General features: G+C 38.3%; 1 protein-coding gene across 2 annotated transcripts in view; it reads left to right on the forward strand.

Moving 5' to 3' along the window:
* The window catches only part of JMJD1C (jumonji domain containing 1C), a 320800-nt gene that overhangs the window by 116998 nt on the left and 185369 nt on the right, over positions 1-18433 (forward strand). For both annotated transcript variants that reach the window (XM_018042212.1, XM_018042211.1), the window contains exon 2: positions 15453-15617. Coding sequence is in view for 1 of the 2 variants with exons in the window: in XM_018042211.1 (XP_017897700.1) it covers positions 15453-15617 (165 nt within the window). In the remaining variant the exon portion in view is untranslated. The remainder of the gene's footprint in view (positions 1-15452; positions 15618-18433) is intronic.

The raw sequence follows: 18433 nt of genomic DNA on the forward strand, positions 1-18433 counted from the left end.
GCTTGGGGCTGGTGCACGGTGATGACCCAGAGAGATGTTATGGGGAGGGAGGTGGGAGGGGGGTTCAAGTTTGGGAACGCATGTGCACCTGTGGTGGATTCATGTCAATGTATGGCAAAACCAATACAGTATTGTAAAGTAAAATAAAGTAAAAATTAAAATTAAAAATAAAATAAAAGGTACTCCTAGAATTGGAGTGGTATGGGAGCTTCTGCATATATTTGCCTTCTTTTCTGTAAAACATTATATTTAATTTCTAATCATATCTCAAAAGACAAAAACCAGAACTTGAGTCTTTTTCTAAACAAATTATGTTGTGAATTTATTAATACACCTTAGTGTAGTACTCAGGACTTTGCATTTAACTTGGATTTTTCTTCATTATATTTTTGGTTGCTATCCTTCTCCTTTAAACTCTTGGGTTACGTACTCATGGATTCAGTTTTGTAAACTACTCCCAGAAATTCCTTTTCTCTTAACACCTCTAAGAGCTGTCTACATTAATTCATTACTGTGCTTTAAAAGCAGTCTCAGAATTTGTGTTCCTGGAAAGCTTTCCCCACCTTGTTTAGTAAAGCTCCTCGCTCTTTACTCATCTTTTGTATTGTCTAGGAATGACTGTAGTCTCTAGAATGCTTCCATATGCTAAAAAAGAACTGCTCTGATAGTTTTCCTTCTTTTTAGCCATTCAGTACTTTAAAAGAGAGCTCTAAGCTTAGCCATTTTCAATTGTGTATTATTTGAATAATTGTCCAAAAGCTGTAAGTTGCTTACGTTCTGTTTCCTTTTTTGTAAAACCTTACCCAGTGCATGGTAAGCACTCAGATTTTAGCTGGTGCTATCTTTCCTAATGTTATGGATTCAGTGTTTCTGTCCTCCCCAAACTCATATGTCCTAACTCTCAGTGTGAAGGTATTTGGAGATGATGGTCTTTGAGAGATAATTGGGGCTAGGTGAAGTCATGAGGCTGGGATCCTCATGATTGGATTAGTTGCCTCCTAACAAGAGGCCCTCTGTGCTCCCGCAAAGAGGAGATCATGTGAGCACACACTGAGAAAGCAGCCTGTCTGCAGTCAAGGGGAGGGTCCTTCTCTTAAGTAAAGCTTGCTGTTTTCAGTCTTCTAGCCTCTGGAACTGTGAGAAAATAAGTTTCTTATTTTTGGTATTTTGTTAAGGCAGCACATGCAGATTAAGACAATCATCATCATCAGTGACACTGTATTAAATACTATACCTAATCTTTCCAACCCACCCCCCTTCCCTGATAGTTCAGTTGGTAAAGAATCTGTCTGCAATGCGGGAGACCCTGGTTTGATTCCTGAGTTGGAAAGATCCCCTGGAGAAGGGATAGGCTACCCACTCCAGTATTCTTGGCTTTCCTTGGTGGCTCAGCTGGTAAAGAATCCACCCACAATGCAGGAGACCTGGGTTCGATCCCTGAGTTGGGAAGATCCCCTGGAGAAGGGAAAGGCTACCCACTCCAGTACTCTTGCCTGGAGAATTCCAAGTCCTTGGGATCTCAAAGAGTCGGACATGACAGGGTGACTCACTTCACTTCACTTCAGTCTTTCCAAAAGATGGTAGTAGTTATGTCTCCTGCATTGGCAGGCAGGTTCTTTACCACTAGCCACCTGAGAAGCCAAGTAGTATACATACCGAATTTTATAATAAGGAACTTACGACATGATAGGAATGTAGTTCTTTTTTATTGAATGTAGAGAAAAGTAATTAAAACTTAAGCATCTTTGAATACTTTGCAATTCTTGATGCATTTTGTTCACCAAGTAGTAAGATTATTTAGGTAACTTAATTCATAGATGAGTGAGCAATATAAATATTGAAACCAAGCTTAGTCTTACTTTATTAAATAGTATAGATACTGATAGCAAGCTTGGTCTCTTATTTTACTGTTTGCTATCTTTTTTGACCCTTTTTCTTATTTTGCTCCGTAGGGCTCCAACTTGTAGACTTAATGTGGAAAGTCTTAAGGCCATTTGAAGTGTTTGGTTCTTCTGCTTTTATGCCACAAAGGAGTCAGCTACGTGGACAGCTCTCTCTAGTCAGTGATTTTATCACGTGCTGTGTGGATCAGCTTGTAGGGACTATGCTTGTGCTGCTATATGACTTAAACCTCTTATAAGATATTTTACTGTTTTCATTAACTCCATTAACTAACTGCTTGACATTAGGCAACTAATTTCTCTGGATCTGTTCCCACTTTTGAAAAAGTTGCTCACAATAGTGCCTACTTACAGGGTATATATCATGATCAAATGGCTTAATATCTGCACGTGCTGCTGCTGTTGTTTAGTTGGTGAGTCTTGTCTGACTCTTCGGGACCCCATGGACTGTAGCCTGCCAGGCCCCTCTTTCCATGGGATTTCCTAGGCAGAAATACTAGAGTGGGTTGCCATTTCCTTCTCCAGGGCATCCTTCTGACCCAGGGATTGAACCCCTGTCTCCTGCTTGTGGATTCTTTACCACTGAGCCACCTGTGGAGCCCCCTAATATATGCACATAGTAGCCCCTGTTCAAGTGCTAGCTGTTTTTGTTGTTGTTACTGATATTGCTGTTATTTCCATTATCAATAATACTTGTTAACTGTGACAGAGATTTGAATACCCTTTTGGAGATGAATGATTATCTGTGATCCCCAGACTATTGCAGAATTTTCAGAACCTAGATTCATATATCACAAAGCATATTTAATTTTACTTGTTATGATTGTCATTCTAGTAAGATACTATTTTGGTGTGAATTTGTATTCTACTCCTCTATGGAATTGTCCTTACGATTTTGATTTTAGTTGACCATAGCAAATTTAATGTAACTACACAGGATATATGCTATCTAGGTTGGTCATAACTTTTCTTCCAAGGAGTATGCATCTTTTAATTTCATGGCTGCAGTCACCATCTGCAGTGATTTTGGAGTCCCAAAAAATAAAGTCTGACACTGTTTCCCCTGTTTCCCCATCTATTTCCCATGAAGTGATGGGACCAGATGCCATGATCTTCATTTTCTGAATGTTGAGCTTTAAGCCAACTTTTTAACTCTTCTCTTTCACTTTCATCAAGAGGCTTTTTAGCGCCTCTTCACTTTCTGCCATAAGGGTGGTGTCATCTGCATATCTGAGGTGATTGATATTTCTCCCGGCAATTTTGATTCCAGCTTGTGTTTCTTCCAGTCCAGCGTTTCTCATGATGTACTCTGCATAGAAGTTAAATAAGCAGAGTGACAGTATACAGCCTTGATGTACTCCTTTTCCTATCTGGAACCAGTCTGTTGTTCCATGTCCAGTTCTAACTGTTGCTTCCTGACCTGCATACAGATTTCTCAAGAGGCAGGTCAGGTGATCTGGTATTCCTATCTCTTTCAGAATTTTCCACAGTTTATTGTGATCCACACAAAGGCTAGATAGCATATTCAAAAGCAGAGACAATACTTTGCCAACAAAGGTCCATCTAGTCAAGGCTATGGTTTTTCCTGTGGTCATGTATGGATGTGAGAGTTGGACTGTAAAAAGGCTGAGTGCCGAAGAATTGATGCTTTTGAACTGTGGTGTTGGAGAAGACTCTTGAGAGTCCCTTGGACTGCAAGGAGATCCAACCAGTCTATTCTGAAGGAGATCAGCCCTGGTATTTCTTTGAAAGGAATGATGCTGAAGCTGAAACTCCAGTACTTTGGCCACCTCATGTGAAGAGCTGACTCATTGGAAAACATTCTGATGCTGGGAGTGATTGGGGGCAGGAGGAGAAGGGGACGACAGAGGATGAGATGGCTGGATGGCATCACTGACTCGATGGACAGGGGTCCTGGCATGCTGCGATTCATGGGGTTGCAAAGAGTAGGCACGACTGAGTGACTGAACTGAACACAGAATATAATACTTGTTTGTTAAAAAGTTGGGTGGCTCAGATGGTAAAGTGTCTGCCTGTAATGTGGGCAGACCCGGGTTCGATCCCTGGGTTGGGAAGATCCCCTGGAGAAGTAAATGGCAACCCACTCCAGTACTCTTGCCTGGAAAATCCCACGGATGGAGAAGCCTGGTAGGCTACAGTCCATGGGGTCACAAAGAGTTGGACACGACTGAGCGACTTCACTTTACTTTACTTCACAATGATGACTGTAATAAAAGAGAAAATAGCAGAAACCTCTTACATTATTTCAAACCAGTTATTCCTTGGATTATGCCAGACTATTTTTCAGGTCTAATTCCAAATTCAGTTAATTATTTTTTAAGATCAACCTGTTTCTTTAAAATAATTCTTATATGTGTTGATTATTCCTCAACATACTCTGTTTGTTTAAGCTTGGGCTAGTTCACGTGAATGCCTGTTAATTTTGACCATTGAATTAAAAAGCTTCTTGATGAAAGTGAAAGAGGAGAGTGAAAAAGTTGGCCTAAAGCTCAACATTCAGAAAACGAAGATCATGGCATCTGGTCCCATCACTTCATGGGAAATAGATGGGGAAACAGTGGAAACAGTGTCAGACTTTATCTTTTTGGGCTCCAAAATCATTGCATATGGTGACTGCAGCCATGAATTTAAAAGACGCTTACTCCTTGGAAGAAAAGTTATGACCAACCTAGATAGCATATTCAAAAGCAGAGACATTACTTTGCCAGCAAAGGTCCATTTATTCAAGGCTATGGGTTTTTTCTGTGGTCACGTATGGGTGTGAGAGTTGGACTGTGAAGAAAGCTGAGCGCCAAAGAATTGATGCTTTTGAACTGTGGTGTTGGAGAAGACTCTTGAGAATCCCTTGGACTGTAAGGAGATCCAACCAGTCCATTCTAAAGGAGATCAGCCCTGGATGTTCTTTGGAAGGGATGATGCTGAAGCTGGAACTCCAGTACTTTGGCCCCCTCATGTGAAGAGTTGACTCATTGGAAAAGACTCTGATGCTGGGAAGGATTGGGGGCAGGAGGAGAAGGGGACGACAGAGGATGAGATGGCTGGATGGCATCACTGACTTGATGGACGTGAGTTTGAGTGAACTCCGGGAGTTGGTGATGGACAGGGAGGCCTGGCATGCTGCGATGCATGGGTTTGCAAAGAGTCGGACACGACTGAGCGACTGAACTGAACTGAGTGTTAATAACTTTGGAAGGAGCCTAAAATTATGGTTACATTGTTTACTGTCTTATGAAGTGAAATTTAAAAGAGATCTAATTTCCTTTTTGTATATAATTTATATGTAATTATTTTCTTTAATATCTTTTTTGTTTTAACTAATAAATGAATTTCCCAAATGATTGTACTTTGGTTTTCACAATTTCTTCCAATAATCTAGAAAACTTATTTTAAATACAACTCTGTACCAGCAGTAATAAAAACATTATTTAAGTGTCATTTATAAAATTCTTCTATTTGATTACTTACTTATATATAAAATGTATCTATGAAGCCTATATGTAAAATGTATACAAAAAACCATTTATGATTTATCACAGGATATTCAGTGTAGTTCCCTGTGGTATACGGTAGGGCCTTGTTGTTTATCCGTTCTTTGTATAATTGTTTGCATCTGCTAATCTCCCTCCTTTCTTACACATTGATTTCATATTACCAAAATATTTATATAAATTTGTAAATAGGTAAATCTTGTGGAAAAAACTAGACTGTTTACCCCGTACTGTTAGTTTATAGAAAAATATCTGTTAGGTATCTCATGAGAGAAGATTTTATGGACAAAGAAATTGGGAAAATTTCTCAGTATAAACTCTCCCATAAACAATGTATAGTAAATACTATACATTAAAAGCCTTGAAGACCTGTGGTGAAATTAGACATGCGTTACTTTACCTTATTTGTTAATGAACTTTGTGTATGACTTACTTGGCTTCTCTAATGCTTATTTATTAATATACAAAGAAATGATTCTTGGTGTAGTCTGTGCTTTTATTTTTAATGGTAAAGTTTCTTTGAGTGTAAGTAGTTTTAGCCTGTGTTGCTGGTTAGTTTTGGTAATATCAAGTCTGGGAACTCTTAGTTCTTACCTGACATTATGTAAATCCTCACCCTTCGTTTGGAGTAAATAAAAAGATGAGGCTGTATTGCACTAATTTGTGAAATGCTGAGCTTGATATAGGAGAATCTGGAATCAGAATTGCCAGGAGACATATCAGTTACCTCAGATATGTATATGACACCACCCTCATGGCAGAAAGCAAAGAGGAGCTAAAGAGCCTCTTGATGAAAGTGAAAGATGAGAGTGAAAAAGCTGGCTTAAAACTCAACATTGAGAAAAACTTTAAGATCATGTCTTCCGGCCCCATCACTTCATCACAAATAGATTTGGAAACAGTGGAGACAGTGACAGACTTATTTTTCTGGGCTCCAAAATCACTGCATATCATGACTTCAGCCATGAAATATAAAAATGCTTTCTCCTTGGATGAAAACCTATGGCCAACCTAGACAGCATATTAAAAAGCAGAGACATTACTTTGCCAGCAAAGGTCCGGCTACTCAAAGCTATGGTTTCTTCAGTAGTCATGTATTGATGTGAGAGTTGGACCGAAAAAAAGGCTGAGTGCCAACGAATTGATGGCTTTTGAACTGTGATGTTGGAGAAGACTCTTGAGAGTCCCTTGGACTACAAGGAGATCAAATCAGTCAATCCTAAACGGAATTGACCCTGAATATTCATTGGAAGGACTGAAGCTGAAACTTCAATACTTTGGCCACCTGATGTGAAGAACTGACTCATTAGAAAAGACCCTAATGCTTAGAAAGATTTGTAGATAGGAGGAGAATAGGATGACTGAGGACGAGATGGCTGGATGGCATCACCGATTTTGTGGACATGAGTTTGAGCAAGCGCCAGGAATTGGTGATTGACAGGGAAGCCTGGTGTACTGCATTCTACGGGTTCACAAAGAGCCAGACATGACTGAGCGACTAAACTCAACTGATAGTTGCACTAAATTCATGTGATAGCAACTCACTGTTATTGAAACCATGGTAATATCTTATATCATTTGATTTTGCAGAAGAAGCAGTTGTGGTTTTCTTTATAAATGTTATTAAATAGAGTATGTTGTTAAGGAATGGGGCTTTTCTCAGTTTATGGTCATTGTTTTATTTTGTGGTTTTAGAACAATTAGATTCATGAATCAAATTGCCAACATCTGCTGGATCATGGAAAAAGCAAGAGAGTTCCAGAAAAACATCTATTTCTGCTTTATTGACTATGCCAAAGCCTTTGACTGTGTGGATCACAATAAATTGTGGAAAATTCTGAGAGAGATGGGAATATCAGACCACCTGACCTGCCTCTTGAGAAATCTGTATGCAGGTCAGGAAGCAACAGTTAGAACTGGACATGGAACAACAGACTGGTTCCAGATAGGAAAAGGAGTACGTCAAGGCTATATATTGTTACCCTGCTTATTTAACTTCTATGCAGAGTACATCATGAGAAACGCTGGACTGGAAGAAACACAAGCTGGAATCAAAATTGCCGGGAGAAATATCAATCACCTCAGATATGCAGATGACACCACCCTTCTGGCAGAAAGTGAAGAGGCGCTAAAAAGCCTCTTGATGAAAGTGAAAGAGGAGAGCGATAAAGTTGGCTTAAAGCTCAACATTCAGAAAATGAAGATCATGGCATCCGGTCCCATCACTTCATGGGAAATAGATGGGGAAACAGGGGAAACAGTGTCCGACTTTATTTTTTTGGGCTCCAAAATCACTGCAGATGGTGATTGCAGCCATGAAATTAAAAGATGCTTACTCCTTGGAAGAAAAGTTATGACCAACCTAGATAGCATATTCAAAAGCAGAGACATTACTTTGCCGACTAAGGCTCGTTTAGTCAAGGCTATGGTTTTTCCTGTAGTCATGTATGGATGTGAGAGTTGGACTGTGAAGAAGGCTGAGTGCCGAAGAATTGATGCTTTTGAACTGTGGTGTTGGAGAAGACTCTTGAGAGTCCCTTGGACTGCAAGGAGATCCAACCAGTCCATTCTGAAGGAGATCAACCCTGGGATTTCTTTGGAAGGAACGATGCTAAACCTGAAGCTCCAGTACTTTGGACCCCTCATGAGAAGAGCTGACTCATTGGAAAAGACTCTGATGCTGGGAGGGATTGGGGGCAGGAGGAGAAGGGGATGACAGAGGATGAGATGGCTGGATGGCATCACGGACTCAATGGACGTGAGTCTGAGTGAACTCTGGGAGATGGTGATAGACAGGGAGGCCTGGTGTGCTGCGATTCATGGGGTCTCAAAGAGTCGGACATGACTGAGCAACTGAACTGAACTGACGACTGAGCAACTGAGCTGAACTGAAGCTGAATACATGTCTTGAAATCAAGTGAGCAGGATCTACTTGCTACTTTAAAACAATCAAGCCATGTAGTAGAAAAGAGACATTCTGTATATAAATAGTAACTGTGTTTGAAGAGTTCAAAGGTTAGGTTAATTTTAATGGACAAAATAGCATAAACTGAATTGCATGATTGCTATTTATGTTTTTGTTTTCTTGCCAATGATTGCTTTAACAGTTTGACAGCTTTCCTTTTAGGGATTTCCTATTAAACATATGTAAAACTGAGAATCTTTACATATTGATATCTGTTGTAGAAAGCACAGATTAAAAGAAAAGCATTACAGTTTTTTAGCTATCCACTGAGCACTTAGAATTCACTGTTATAGTATCTTGAGCTAATAAAATATTTGTTGTTCATTTGTTAGCACGTCTAACTGGCGTCAGTGATTGGGGCATAGACTTGGATTACTATGATGATAAACGGTTTGCCTCATAAATGAACTGAGATCTTTCTGTCTTTTTTGAGGTTGCATCCAAGTACCGCATTTTGGGCTTTTTTGTTGATTATGAGGGCTACTCCATTTCTTCTGAAGAGATTCTTGCCAATAGTCGTAGATAGAATTGTCTTCTGAGTTAAATTTGCCCGTCCCATCCATATTGGTTCACTGATTCCTAAGGTGTCCGTGTTTACTCTTGCCATCTCCTGCTTGACCACATCCAGTTTACCTTGATTCATGGACCTAATGTTTCAGGTTCCTATGGAGTACTGTTCTGTATGACACTGAACTTTACTTTCACCACCAGACACGTACACAACCGAGTGTTATTTCCCCTTTGGCCCAGCCGGTTCATTCTTTCTGGAGCTGTTAGTAATTGGCCCCCACTCTTCCCCAGGTAGCATATTGGACATCTTCCAACCTGGTTCAGGTGCGGGGGTCTCCTCTTCTAGTGTCACACCTTTTTGCCTGTTTATACTCTTCACGGGGTTCTTGTGGGAAGAATACTGGAGTGGATTCCCGTTTCCAACTCAAGTGGATCACGTTTTGTCAGAACTCTTCACTATGACCATTCCATCTTGGGTGACCTTGCATGACATGGTTCATAGCTTCATTGAGTTACACCAGCCGCTTATCGTACATGAGGGGCAGTAAAGTATTTTCCACATATTTACTATCACATAGTGATTATTTTTGATAGTTATTTGTTTAGCCTTTTTCTCTCATCATACTCACTACATGGTAAATTGTTGCAGTGTACGCATGGCTGTTAACTCTTGGTGTATATCTCTAATTTTTGAAGTTCCAGTGTGCATCTTGATTGGCTCTAATATGAAATCTGGTATTTACTGTGTGAGATCTTCACCCTTTCCTTCTATCTACAGAATTGTGAAACCAGTGATTCACCAGTAATAGATCAGCTGTATTCATGTTGCCTTTAGTATTTTTTTTTTTAGTGTTGTAGTGTTTCTTCCCCCAAATTTGTCATTTTTTTGTTTTTATAACATGCTTTGCACAGTAGTGGATATTCAGAAAATTTAACAAGGACCGTACTTTGCTAGGCACTAGAGATGCAGAAAAAGATGAAGGTATACTAATCCTTGCCCTCAGAGATCTTGTATTTTAACTAGTAAGACAGGGAACTAAGTAGAAAGAAGGATCTAATAGGGATGAATGAGGAGGGAGTTAATACAAAGTAGTGTGATAATTAAAAGTATTTACTAAGCACAGCACAATGCATTAATTAAATAAAAGTATTTACAGTGTTTTAGATAGGTTTATAGATTGAAAGAAATTATGCCTCTCTAAGCCTCTTCCCATTTACATACCCATACTTTGTAAGGCTAATAAGTTTGTTACTGATCAAGTTAGCAAGGTACAAAATCTTAACTGTGTTGGTATAGGTAATCTAACATTGGCATCGTGTATCCCTTGCTATGTATACCAAGAAAGCAAAATCCTGACTGCCCTTTATCTGGACCATTTCTCAGGGTTGTCTTTGCAGTGAGTGGCAAGGAGGGATGAGACAGACTTTCCCCAAAAAAGAGCATGCTTGCTTCCACTTAAAGTACAAAGTGGAAGTCTATTCCGTGGTCATTGTTCTTCTTTCTGTGTATACAGGTGTTCATCCTGGGCCCTTCACTTCCTTCCCATGGGAGTTGGGAGGCCTGAGGAACCAACGTAAGTAGCATGCTGATACTCTGTTTTAAGTAATAAGTAGCTTTTGCTCTAAGTAATGAAGTCTTAGGGGTCTTGTGTCCTTTGCCAGAATCCATGAAACAGTAGTAAGCTAGCTTGTTAGCATGTGTGCGTGGGCACACACACACACACACACACACAAAACTGTGTACCTGTTTACCTACAATCTGTCTACAGTAAACTCTCAAATCCTTCACTGTTGTTGATATTATGGAGGTAAATTGGCTTTCCAGCAAAGAAGGAGGATGTCTGGTTTCAGTTTCCTTTTGTCCCCAGGTGCTAGCAGATTCCTAAAAAGCACCATAACACTGTCTATGCAAGATAAGTATGAGTTTAGAAAGTTCACTTCTAGATGAAATGTTTAATTTTACATCAAGGACTTTTCATTGGGAATAATTTACGTTGAGTATATGTCCTTTCACATTAAAAGTACACCATCGATCTTTAGGTTCTTGACTGAAATATTTTGTTCAGTTGCTCAGTCACGTCCGATTCTTTGCAACCCCATGAATTGCAGCACACCAGGCCTCTCTGTCCATCACCAACTCCCAGAGTTCACTCAGACTCGTGTCTGTCAAGTCGGTAATGGCATCCAGCCATCTAATTCTCTGGTGTCCCCTTCTCCTCCTGCCCCCAATCTCTCCCAGCATCAGGGTCTTTCCAATGAGTCAACTCATCGCAACAGGTGGCCAAAGTATTGAGTTTCAGCTTAAGCATCAGTCCTTCCAATGAACACCCAGGACTGATCTCCTTTAGGATAGACAGGTTGGACCTCCTTGCATCCAAGGAACTCTCAAGCATCTTCTCCAACACCACAGTTCAAAAGCATCAATTCTTCAGCACTCAGCTTTCTTCACAGTCCAACTCTAACATCCATATATGACCACTGGAAAAACCATAGCCTTGACTAGATAGACCTTTGTTGGCAAAGTAATATCTCTGCTTTTGAATATGCTATCTAGGTTGGTAATAACTTTCCTTCCAAAGAGTAAGCATCTTTTAATTTCATTGGTGCAATCACCATCTGCAATGATTTTGGAGTCTGACACTGTTTCCACTGTTTCCCCATCTATTTCCCATGACGTGATGGGGCCAGATGCCTTGATCTTCGTTTTCTGAATGTTGAGCTTTAAGACAACTTTTCCAATCTTCTCTTTCACTTTAATCAAGAGGCTTTTTAATTCCTCTTCACTTTCTGCCAGAAGGGTGGTGTCATCTGCATATCTGAGGTGATTGATATTTCTCCCAGGCATCTTGATTCCAGCTTGTGCTTCTTCCAGCCCAGGGTTTCTCATGATGTACTCTGCGTATAAGTTAAATACGCAGGGTGACAATATACAGCCTTGATATACTCCTTTTCCTATTTGGAACCAGTCTGTTGTTCCATGTCCATTTCTAACTGTTGCTTCCTGACCTGGATATAGGTTTCTCAAGAGGCAGGTAAGGTGGTCTGGTATTCCCATCTTTCAGAATTTTGCAGTTTGTCATGATCCACACAGTCAAAGGATTTGGCATAGTCAATAAAGCAAAAGTAGATGTTTTTCTGGAACTCTCTTGCTTTTTCCATGATCCAGCGGATGTTGGCAATTTGATCTCTGGTTCCTCTGCCTTTTCTAACTCCAGCTTTAACATCTGGGAGTTCATGGTTCACGTATTGCTGAAGCCTGGCTTGGAGAATTTTGAGCATTACTTTACTAGTGTGTGAGATGAGTGCAATTGTGCGGTAGTTTGAGCATTCTTTGGCATTGCCTTTCTTTGGGATTGGAATGAAAACTGACCTTTTCCAGTCCCTGCTGAGTTTTCCAAATTTGCTGGCATATTGAGTGCAGTGCTTTCACAGCATCATCTTTCTGGATTTGAAATAGCTCAACTGGAATTCCATCACTTCCACTAGCTTTGTTCATAGTGATGGTTCCTAAGGCCCACTTGACTTCACATTCCAGGATGTCTGGCTCTAGGTGAGTGGTCATACCATCGTGATTATCTTGGTTGTGAAGATCTTTTTTGTACAGTTCTTCTATGTATTCTTGCCACGTCTTCTTAATATCTTCTGCTTCTATTAGGTCCATATCATTTCTGTCCTTTATTGAGCCCATCTTTGCATGAAATGTTCCCTTGATATCTCTTATTTTCTTGAAGAGATCTCTAGTCTTTCCCATTCTGTTGTTTTCCTCTATTTCTTTTTTTTTTAAACTGAAAATATTTTATTAATATATTTGTTTTCCTCTATTTCTTTGCACTGATCGCTGAGGAAGGCTTTCTTATCTCTTCTTGCCATTCTCTTGAAATCTGCATTCAGATGCTTATATCTTTCCTTTTCTCCTTTGCCTTTTGCTTCTCTTTTACAGCTATTTGTAAGGCTTCCCCAGACAGCCATTTTTCTTGTTTGCATTTCTTTTCCATGGGGATGGTCTTGATCCCTGTCTCCTGTACAGTGTCAGGAACCTCATTCCATAGTTCATCAGGCACTCTATCTATCAGATCTAGGCCCTTAAATCTATTTCTCACTTCCATTGTATAATCATAAGGGATTTGATTTAGGTCATACCTGAATGGTCTAGTGGTTTTCCCTACTTTCTTCAATTTAAGTCTGAATTTTGCATAAGGAGTTCATGATCTGAGCCACAGTCAGCTCCCGGTCTTGTTTTTGCTGACTGTATAGAGCTTCTCCATCTTTGGCTGTAAAGAATATAATCAATCTGATTTTCGTGTTGACCATCTGGTGATGTCCATGTGTAGAGTCTTCTCTTGTGTTGTTGGAAGAGGGTGTTGGCTATGAATAGTGCATTCTCTTTGCAAAACTCTATTAGTCTTTACCGTGCTTCATTCCATATTCCAAGGCCAAATTTGCCTGTTACTCCAGGTGTTTCTTGAGTTCCTACTTTTGCATTCCAGTCCCCTATAATGAAAAGGACGTCTTTTTTGGGTGTTAGTTCTAAACGGTCTCGTAGGTCTTCATAGAACCGTTCCACTTCAGCTTCTTCAGCTTTACTGGTTGGGGCATAGGCTTGGATTACCGTGATATTGAATGGCTTGACTTGGAAATGAACAGAGATAATTCTGTCGTTTTTGAGATTGCATCCAAGTACTGCATTTCGGACTCTTTTGTTGACCATGATGGCTACTCCATTTCTTCTGAGGGATTCCTGCCTGCAGTAGTAGATATAATGGTTATCTGAGTTAAATTCACCCATTCCAGTGCGTTTTAGTTTGCCCATTCCTAGAATGTTGACGTTTACTCTTGCCATCTCATGTTTGACCACTTCCAATTAGCCTTGATTCATGGACCTGACATTCCAGATTCTTATGCAATATTGCTGTTTACAGCATTGGACCTTGCTTCTGTCACCAGTCACATCCACAACTAGGTATACCATATTTTTATCCATGTGTGTATGTATTGTTTATAAGGGGAAGGTAAAAATAGTGCTAAGGTTTTCCTGAACCTTTTCTCAACTTCAGTTTCCTGGTGTTTCCCAAAACCCTTTTATGCAGAATTGAGTAACTGAGAATCTTGAAAGATTTAAAGTAGTGGAGAAAGTAATATCATTTGAAAGATTTGCATAACATCAGATGGCCTCAGCATAACCTCTAAGGATACATTTTTAGAAGACAACAGAGCTTCTTCTATGAGTTTGTGTGGGTAACCATGAACAGAGATTATATCCTTAAACAATGTATTTCTCTCTTTCCCGATTCTTATACATAAACATAGCTAACTAGCTTAGTAATTGGCAGGGGCAGAGGCATCTCAAGTGAAACATACGTTTTACCAGTGTACCTCCATGTTTAAATTCCATGATTGCGAGAGTATGAGGTTTGTAATAGTTGCTAAGCACTTTGTATGTATGCAGCACTGATGTGGACCCTGAAACAGTTCTACCCTCAGTGAGTTTGTGCCCATTATTGGATTATATACTGATAAAACTGTATGAAAAATAACTGCTTGTAGATGGTCACAGTTAAGCTTGAATAGAGGTAGGGTTATAAACATCCTCCAAGAAATTGAACGAAGCCAGAAGAACAAACAGAATTTAAGTGGAAACAAACACTTCAGGTGTAAGGGAGCAAAAGATGGCTAGAAGAAAAACATAAGAATAAGACTGCCTCCAGCATAACTAATACTCTTGTAGGGAAGACAGCTCTATGTAACAGATGTATGAATGAAAAAGAATGAGGGTGGGAAAAGAAGAGTTGAATGATTGCATGACTTAAAATAAAATAGCTTCAGTTTCCCAAATATAACATTCTTGTCTTGTTCCTGTTTTGGTGGAAAAGCTTTCCAGTCTTTCAGCATTGAGTATGATCCAGCTGTGGGGTTTTTATTTTCATTATTATTTTCATTAAGTTGAGATAGTTTCCCTCTAGTCCTATTTGAGTATTTGTGTCATGACAGAGTGATCAGTTTGTCAAGTGCTTTTTCTTTGTCAGTTGAAGGGATCATGTCGTTCTCTTCATTCTGTTTATCTGGTATGTTACATTAGTTGATTTTTCATATGTTGACCATCCTTATACTGCCTTCTGTCTTTGTACTGAAAAGTTTTGTTGGAAAAAAGCCAAACTCATTTGTTTACGTTCTGTCTATGGCTATTTTGATACTAGAAAGTCAGAGATATGTAGTTAAGACAGACGTCATATGGTTTGCAAAGCCTAAAATAATTACTGTTTGGTCCTTAGAAAGCATTTCCTGAGTTCTGCCTCTAGAATCAACAGTATTAACATAGTTCATTAGTAGATACTTGCCAATCTGTACTGAAGAATATTATGTAAATTGCTTTTCTTAGCAAACTTACTGTTTATCTTCTTGTATACAATAAGTGTTATAATTTGTTTAAAGAGAGATAAATAATGATTTTTAAGAGAACTGTTAATTTGAATAATGAATTTGTTAATGGCTTTTGTAATTTAAATTCATGGCTTAAATTTTAAAATATTACACTCTCCATTGCTTATGAGTTTTGTTTTCTTTTCCTAGGTGTATGTGGAATTTGATGATCTTGAGTGGGATAAACGAGAGTGGGTTAAAGTTTATGAAGATTTTTCAACCTTCTTGGTGGAATACCACTTAATCTGGGCCAGAAGGATCAACCCTAGCCAGACTCAGGGATCAAAGAGCAAACAGATTCAGTGGCCTGCCTTGGTAAGATCTATATACCTTATGTCATTAATAATTTTCAGTTGTTTATTTTAAAAGAATTAAGAGCTAAATATAAGTTTAGAGTTTTCTTAGTGATTATAGGTTAATATTTCTGAGTAGTGGCTTCTCCCCACCAATGCAAGAAGCATGGAGAAACCTCGAGTGAGGAGAAACCTCGATCCTTAGGTTGAGAAGATGCCCTGAAGAAGGAAATGCCAACCCACTCCAATATTCTTGCCTGGAAAATCCCATGGACAGAAGAGCCTGGCAGGCTGCAGTCCATGGCATCACAAAAAGTTGGACACAACTTAGCCACTAGACAAAAGCAACAAAGCTCTGAAGTAGCTAGCAGATATTTCAAAATACTACTTCCATTTTCTCAATTTTATGTCTTTTTGTTAGTACTCTTTCAGCATATTTCATACACAAATAGTTCATTCTGTTCTTTAGGAGAAACACGAATTGATGCCTGCTGAGGGATAGTTGACTGATTTGTATACGATGTGAAAGAATTTTGCTGAATGACACTTTGTGGGATACTTTTTATAAATCATTAAGTAGCATATCGTTTTCTCAGTTTGTTAAATTTTGTCAAAATTTAGTGAATCATTGTGGATAATATCTGATATTTATGGAAGAATTACATTTGACCCTTGAACAACATGGATTTAAACTGTGTGAGTCAACTTGTATGTGGATTTTTTTCTAATAAATATGTACTCCTATGCTATACTGTTTGCAGTTGGTTGACTCTACAAATGGGGGACCACAGACATGGAGAATGAATTGAAAAGTTATATACACATACTTTAAACTGGTTTGTGGGTTGAGTTGTAACCCCCATGTTGTTTAAGGGTCAATTGTGGATTTTAAGGTAGTAAGAAAAAATTACTTCATATCAGGAGATATTCCATTTAAGAAAACAATAGATTGCAGTGAATTCTCATCATTAATTCTGTGGGGGAAAAGTCTCTTTAACCATTATTATCCCTGTTTTCTGGCAGAGTATTCAACATTTAATAATTATTCAGTTTGAATGAAATAATTATATTAATATCAAAGAAATATGTTAACAGCATTGAAACATTACTTTAGGTGTTTGATATATATATATTATCAAGGTAGGTACTTTTAGAAATTTTTCAACATAAATTAACTACATAGAAGGATAGTTAAATTTGCTGGTAATTGAAGTACTTTAAATTTTCTGTTTTAGTTAACCCTTTAAAAGTGTAGGAGGTAAGTGGATAAAAAGCAAAGATTCGGAGGGAAGGAGAGAGAGAATAAAATGAATTAAAGGCATTTTAAAAAGAATATAATATGGAAAGATGAAAGGTAATATTTATGAGCTATAGTTTTGATAGGATAGTTTGAATATTCTAGGAAAATAAAGAAGATAATATTATTCAAGACAGATTTTTAAAAAATATTTGTTGAATGAGTGTTTTATTGTTTAGTTGCTAAGTCGTGACTGACTCCTTGCAACCGCATGGACTGCAGTGCGCCAAGCTTCCCTGTCCTTCACTATCACTTAGAGTTTGATCAGACTCATGTCCATTGAATTGATGATGTCTTCCAACTGTCTCATACTCTGTCTTTTGGATTGTTAATATGAAGTTTTTTAAACCATCACTAATATGCTTTCTAATTTTATAAACAACTCAAAAATTGGATGAAATCTGTAATTACCACATATATGTGAATTTTGAATGAAAAGTTTCAAAAGAAGTAATACTAATAATACCAAAAAGTATCCCCTGGGAACATAGTTAAAGAATAGACAGAACTTTAGAAAAATCTTTGCCTTTTCTTAGAGACAGTTAAAATTAAGGTGAATTCCTAATGTATATTTATAAATTACTCATTTGGGAGAAAGTTTCTATTGGGAAGTACTATTTAATAATAATTTTATCATATTCTACAAATTTGTTTCTGTTAAATCTTTTAACCACACAAAACTATTTAAATAAACACCAAACTTTTAAATATTCAACTTATTTTTTAAATAAAAATTACTGGAGAAGGAACTGGCAACCCACTCTAGTGTTCTTGCCTGGAGACTCCCATGGACAGAGGAGCCTGGTGGGCTACAGTCCATGGTCACAGAGAGTCAGACGCAACAGAGTGACTGACACTGTCCCACATTGTAAAAAACTTGGAAAGTGCTAAAGAGTGTCAACTAGAAAATGATAATCATTCTGTGTCTGCCTCCAAGGAATATTTCTAACTTAATTCTTTGACATATTTTCTTAAAAAGTATATGTCTCTGCTTTCTTGTTTTTCAAGCATAGAATTAAATTGTTTTTTGGAATTGTGGTGTAATGTGCTTAACATAGAATTTTCCATTTTACTAATTTTTAAGTATAAAGTTCAGTGGTATTAACTACATTCTCACTGTACTTCAGTGTACAGAAATTATTCCATCTTACAAAACTGAAACTATATCCATTAGACATTAAACTCCATTCTCTCCTTTTCTCAGACCCTAGGAACCATCATTTTACTTTGGGTCTTCATGACTTTGACTATGCTATACCTTACATAAGTGGAATCTTACAGCAGTTGTCTTTTTGTGACTGATTTCACTTAGCATGTCTGCAGTGTTAATCTGTGTTGTAACCTGTGTTAGAATTTCCTTCCTTTGTGTTATAAGGCTGAATGGTATTTGATTGTATGTATATACTATATCATGTTCAGTGACTTGTCTGTTGGTGTATACTTGTATCGCTTCCACCGCTTGGCTATTGTGAAGAATGCTGCTGTGCTCTTAGGGTTATGTATATCTCTTGGAGACCATGCTTTCACTTCTTTGGGGTAAA

The sequence above is a fragment of the Capra hircus genome, chromosome 28, assembly GCF_001704415.2.
Source record: "Capra hircus breed San Clemente chromosome 28, ASM170441v1, whole genome shotgun sequence".
Taxonomy (NCBI): Eukaryota; Metazoa; Chordata; class Mammalia; order Artiodactyla; family Bovidae; genus Capra; species Capra hircus.